Raw genomic sequence first — 5,483 nt, 5'->3', positions numbered from 1 at the left:
TCAAGAGTGAGAAATGGTGTCATGACTAGATGAATCAAGAGTGAGAAATGGTGTCATGACTAGATGAATCAAGAGTGAGAAATGGTGTCATGACTAGATGAATCAAGAGTGAGAAATGATGTTGTCATGACTAGATCAATCAATTCCCCTGGAAAGTTTTTTATTGTTTCACATCCTTCTAAAAATTTCTGTTATACTCTCAACAAAACAAACAAAAAGAATTATTAATTTACTGACATAATTCTGAATTTTTAATAACTGGTTGGAAAGTGAGATCGTTAGAATAATAAGACATGCTAACTTTGTTAAAAAGGATTTAGGTATGTTAGGTAGAGGCTAACACACACCGAGCCCACATCTGAAGGTAGCCATGTCTACACCTTGACAGTTCAAACTGTTACTTGGCACGTAGTTCAGTTAGTTTTATTATAAACATATAATTTTAACATTGTGAAAATGCCTATTGTTGTTCACTTAAGAAAGAAAAAAACTGTGTTATTATTTTACCACTCCCATATTTTGGGTGGCACTTAATCGAAAACACTCTGAGAAGAGAAAGTACAGGGTAAAACAAATAGTCAACCTTTTGCAGTTTATAATGCATCCCCGTATCTGTATTAATCAGTTGTATCTTACCTACAGTTATAAACATTTCAGTGAATTAACTTGTGTGTAATTGCATGTATGTGTTACAGTTTGTCTTATGAAATGCGACTCACCCACTGGAGGTTTACATTAGCCCTAATTTTATTCACTATATTTAATTTTTGAGTTGAGAATCTAATCTCAAGGACAGCTAGATTCCCTCCTTTCTTACTTATGTAGGTGGAATCCGACTCTTTTCCATTAATGGATACATGGGCATGCAAGTTTATGGACATAAGAATCAGTAAATAACTTACTGCTTAAGTACATCTAACAATAAGAGGTCAAGATTTACTCTCATTGTAAGGGTAAATGATTCTAGAATTCTAAGACATCTTCACTTGTCTGTGTGCTCCTTGATATGTTTGTTTATGTATCTCTTCTAGCTATCTTTCATTGATCATTGCTAAGCCTAACTGCAACACAAGTCATGCTAGGTACTGACCTAATTCATCTATTGTAACAATCCATGCATAAATATAAAAAACACAAACACACACACACTCAAATAAATGAATAAAATCAGAAGCACCTTTTGGTGGATATTTCAAAATTGTTCATTAAGTTTAATATGAATTATTAGTTACTTAGATAAAAGTCAGTGTTGATGAAATTTATCTTATATATATAGAAACCAAAACCTAAATAAGATTTACTTATAACAACTTTACAATTAATATAAACAAGCGAGTAACAAATACATTAATAATTTTGTTATTCAATGTTGGAATATAAAGCAGATCAGTCAAATTTTTTGATAACAGTGTTATCATGAATAAATAAAAAGTAACAAACCTATTCATAACAGTATGAGTAACGTGTTCACCTTCTTATTATAAATAAATGGACAAGCATTTTTGGTATTATGCAGTTACTTAGCAAAAATGTAACTGATGAAGAATGGGTAAGTGCAGGTAAATTAAGTGCATGGTCAGTACCTGGGGACTAGTAAGTGACGTCACTCCAAGCCTTACCCTGCCACCACGTGCAGCACTAGAGGTTGAACTGATGGAGCTGTTAAGTGACTCATGGCTCCCTGCACGACGGTGGAGAGGTAAACCCGTGCCCAAGCAAGGTCGAGATACTCTAGTTGATCCTGGACCCTTTCCTGCTTTTGCGAGTTTATGGATAGGAGCAAACAAGCCATACTTCCCTTTACATTCAAAGTATCTTGAAGGATAAAAGAAGAACAAAAAAGTACGAAACTTTAAAATACTATTACAAAAAACAATGTGGAGAGGTGTTTTTTTAATGAACAAGTTATGTCTTATAACTAAAGCATCAAATACACAATTTAAAGCCACTGACTGCTCATACTATTATTAAAAATAATGCTCCATTTTAATGCAGTATCTAATCAACAACAGACAATGAATCACACAAATTTCTCTTCAACTGCATAGGATACAGAGCAGTAGAAATCTTGTAGTAGTAGCTTATTAAGTCATAAGTCATTCTGTATCAAAGATTTATGTTTGTTCCTGTCAAATCAACTTAGTTGTACAAAGTAACGAAATACTTCTCAAAACACATTGACTGATTCTACTCTCTATCTTGTGATAACACTATTTATCTCCTTCAGCTCACTAACTAAGCTTTATGGATTGTTGTATTTGTAATTACACTTGTTCTAAGTATTTCTAGGACTTGCTTTTTCTTAATGTCACATGCCTATAGCTAATATATAAATTAAACAATTTACAACATAATATGCACATTATACTTATTAATTACTTTTTTTTTTATTAGTTATACTAGCAGAGACCCACAAAACATTTACAATCAAATTAGTATCTTTATTGCAACAGTACTTTTTTTTCAATACAGGATTTCTAGCATAATACAAATGAAGTCTAATTGCAGACACCAAAATCTACAAGTCCACTTGTCTTAAGCCTAACATTAGTTAAGCCTTTATTAAGTATGACTTATATTAGATAGAGATAAATTAACTGTAACTTGTGTATGTATTTTGCTTTAGTTTAGTTACGACTAAACTTTACTTAATACTATCGATAAATAAACTTACAATCTTAATCTATGACCTAACGTTAGACCTTTTTAAAAACTTTGATAATCTTTTAATATGTTGATATACTTATATCTGCCTTTCGTTTTACATCCATTGAAATGAAGTGTGTGCATATACGCACTTAGATTGCAAGTTGTGTGCCCATTATCATGACATACAAAAACTGAATATTATTATAATAGATTCCATGCTCCAATAAAAAGAGGTAAATGGCTGTTGACCAAAATGTAATAATATTTAAGAGCTTGATACTGTTAAAAAGCTATATTTACTAAATATTTTTTGGAATAAGCCTTTGAAGATGGGAAACTATAATCATGATTACTATAGCAACAAATGTAATAATAATAATGAATAAACAAGAAAATAATTATTTGAACACCTTTTTCCAGCTACTGAGCCATCATTTTTTCCTTGAGGTTCATCTAGTTCAATCCCTGCCCACTGTCCTGCAGCAAATTCTGTGGTTCCAAGGTAACGGAGGGTTCCTATCTTGATACCACTAGTAGCATTGACTATAACTCGATCTCCAACATTAACTACACCATCCATAGGAGAGGTGTTGCTGCTACCACCAGGGGGTGTTGTTGCATCCTTCACGCTTCCAGCTGGCGATGAACCAGGGAGTCGTGTGGTCGAACCTAATGATGGAGTTGTTGATGCTCTTCTTAAGCTTGACTGTAAAGTTCCGTTAGCTGGACTACTTGGGCTAGCAGGAAAACGGGACAGTCTGTAAGGACGAGCAAAAACTCCCCTATTGGATTCACACTGAAAGTAGCGAATGCCCCCAACAGAACCATCATTTTTACCGAGTGGTTCATCTAGTACTACACCAGCCCACTGTCCTGGAGCAAACTGGGTCTCTCCCAGAAACTGAATGTAACCACATTTAGTGCCATTCACCCAAACCTGGTCCCCAATGATGAAATCTTCTGTACTCTGGGCTAAGGCATCAGAAGCATCTGATAGAAGACAAAATTTGTTCATCAGGCTATAGAAAAATTCATGGCCAAATTTTAATAATCTATATCAAAGTTAAGTATTCATTTGAAAGATATACAAAATTAGCAGTGAATTGTTGATTTTGTTTTCAGTAACTTAATGTATTCTTAATTAATATCTTCAACCACTGATTTGTGCACATAGTGTCAAAGGTTACATATCAAACTGATTACTGAGACACACACACTCTCTGATCTCCTCCAGTTTAAGTTACTTAATGCCAATTACTGAGATTATCCATGTATAAGATACTGAATTAGTCAGATTATCCATGTATATGACACTGAATTACTGAGATTATCCATGTATAAGATACTGAATTAGTCAGATTATCCATGTATATGACACTGAATTACTGAGATTATCCATGTATAAGATACTGAATTAGTCAGATTATTGACTAATTCAGTATCTTATACATGGAGATTATCCATGTATAAGATACTGAATTAGTCAGATTATCCATGTATATGACACTGAATTACTGAGATTATCCATGTATAAGATACTGAATTACTCAGATTATCCGTACACAAGACATTATTTACCGAGATTATCCATTTTAAAACGATATACTGAGATCTGCTATATTTCATTATAAGTTTAAGTTTCACTCCAATCAGAGTTTAAAATATGTCAACTAGGTTATGATTTGGGGGGAGGGGGAGATGGGCTTTTGAAACTAATTATAAACAATGTATGCATAAAACCTTTTTTTATATTTATTTCTCCCTTCCCGATATGTTTTATTACGTCACAGCAGAGATACATGCTGTTTTTCTATTGTTTCTTCTTTCAAACACTACAGTCGACAGCCATTCATTCATTTTCTGGGCGGATTGACTTGAAACTTGGTAGGGTTATACCTTTGGTTCAATACGCCCAAAACCTTTTTCATTTTTTTTTATTTAGGCCTTTTTTAAGGATTTTATGGGGTGAAAGATCAAACAACCGAAACCTTGTATTTTAATTGTTTTTTTACGTGTCGTTAAGGAATTTGTAGTGTCGATTTTTCATCACAACAGCATTTAGCACTGGTTTATAGGCACTTTAGGTGAGAAATGAATGACATAACTCGGAAATGTGGGCTGACTTTGAAGAACTTCAACCCACACGTCATATCTCTTAGTGCTGAATTTGGCTGGATTCCACGAAGGCAGAGGGCAACAGTGAAGTCACCATCGACCCCCCTTTTCTCGTGACTAAGGCAGAGACCCCCCCCCCCCTTTTCTCGTGACTATCATAAAGAGTCATGTTACCGCTCTTTAATTAATCAATTATTTCAACTTAGAAAATGTAGTGTAATATTAAATTCACGGAAAAAAAAATGAAAATTACAAAATAAAATAAAAATTAAGCGGAAATGCTAAACTACAAATCCAAACGGGCCGTGAAGGCGTACAAGAGACGTTTTGTGGTCTTACAGATAGAAGAAGGACACGCGTACGGGAAGGAGTCGCTGATTATAATTATCATTACGGCGGTATCCACGAAGACACGCGCTCGTGCTCGCGTGGTAGGTTAGCACAGGCTCGTAGAATACTAGGAGTCTAAATTTGCACCACCACCCTTCTTTTTGTTAAAGAAACAAAATGGAGGCTACTGTTTAAACAGTCTTTCATTTTTCAGTGCAAGACATGGGTGCTTAACCTCGTACCAACATCACGTATAACCAACATCCTGTCAACGAGTACCTAAACTAAAGAAAACAGTCAAACCAACTTCCAGAACTGAGCTTGTCGGTTATTAGCCTGAAGTTCGGAGTAGAACAGCGGCATAAAAAAAAAAAAAAAAAAAAAAAAAA

At 34.3% G+C, this 5,483-nt stretch overlaps 1 protein-coding gene across 1 annotated transcript in view; it reads right to left on the bottom strand.

The window, feature by feature from the left end:
* The window catches only part of LOC106466595 (CAP-Gly domain-containing linker protein 1-like), a gene marked incomplete at its 3' end in the record, with an annotated part of 55,128 nt that overhangs the window by 11,338 nt on the left and 38,307 nt on the right, over window positions 1-5,483 (bottom strand). Inside the window, exons 2-3 of the mRNA XM_022394621.1 lie at window positions 3,060-3,639; window positions 1,584-1,815 (exon numbers count right to left, since the gene is read on the bottom strand). Coding sequence (XP_022250329.1) covers window positions 1,584-1,815; window positions 3,060-3,639 — 812 coding nt within the window. The remainder of the gene's footprint in view (window positions 1-1,583; window positions 1,816-3,059; window positions 3,640-5,483) is intronic.

The sequence above is a fragment of the Limulus polyphemus genome, unplaced genomic scaffold, assembly GCF_000517525.1.
Source record: "Limulus polyphemus unplaced genomic scaffold, Limulus_polyphemus-2.1.2 Scaffold2314, whole genome shotgun sequence".
Taxonomy (NCBI): Eukaryota; Metazoa; Arthropoda; class Merostomata; order Xiphosura; family Limulidae; genus Limulus; species Limulus polyphemus.
Note: the sequence above shows the minus strand (reverse complement) of the source record. Positions and strands in the feature narration are given on the sequence as shown.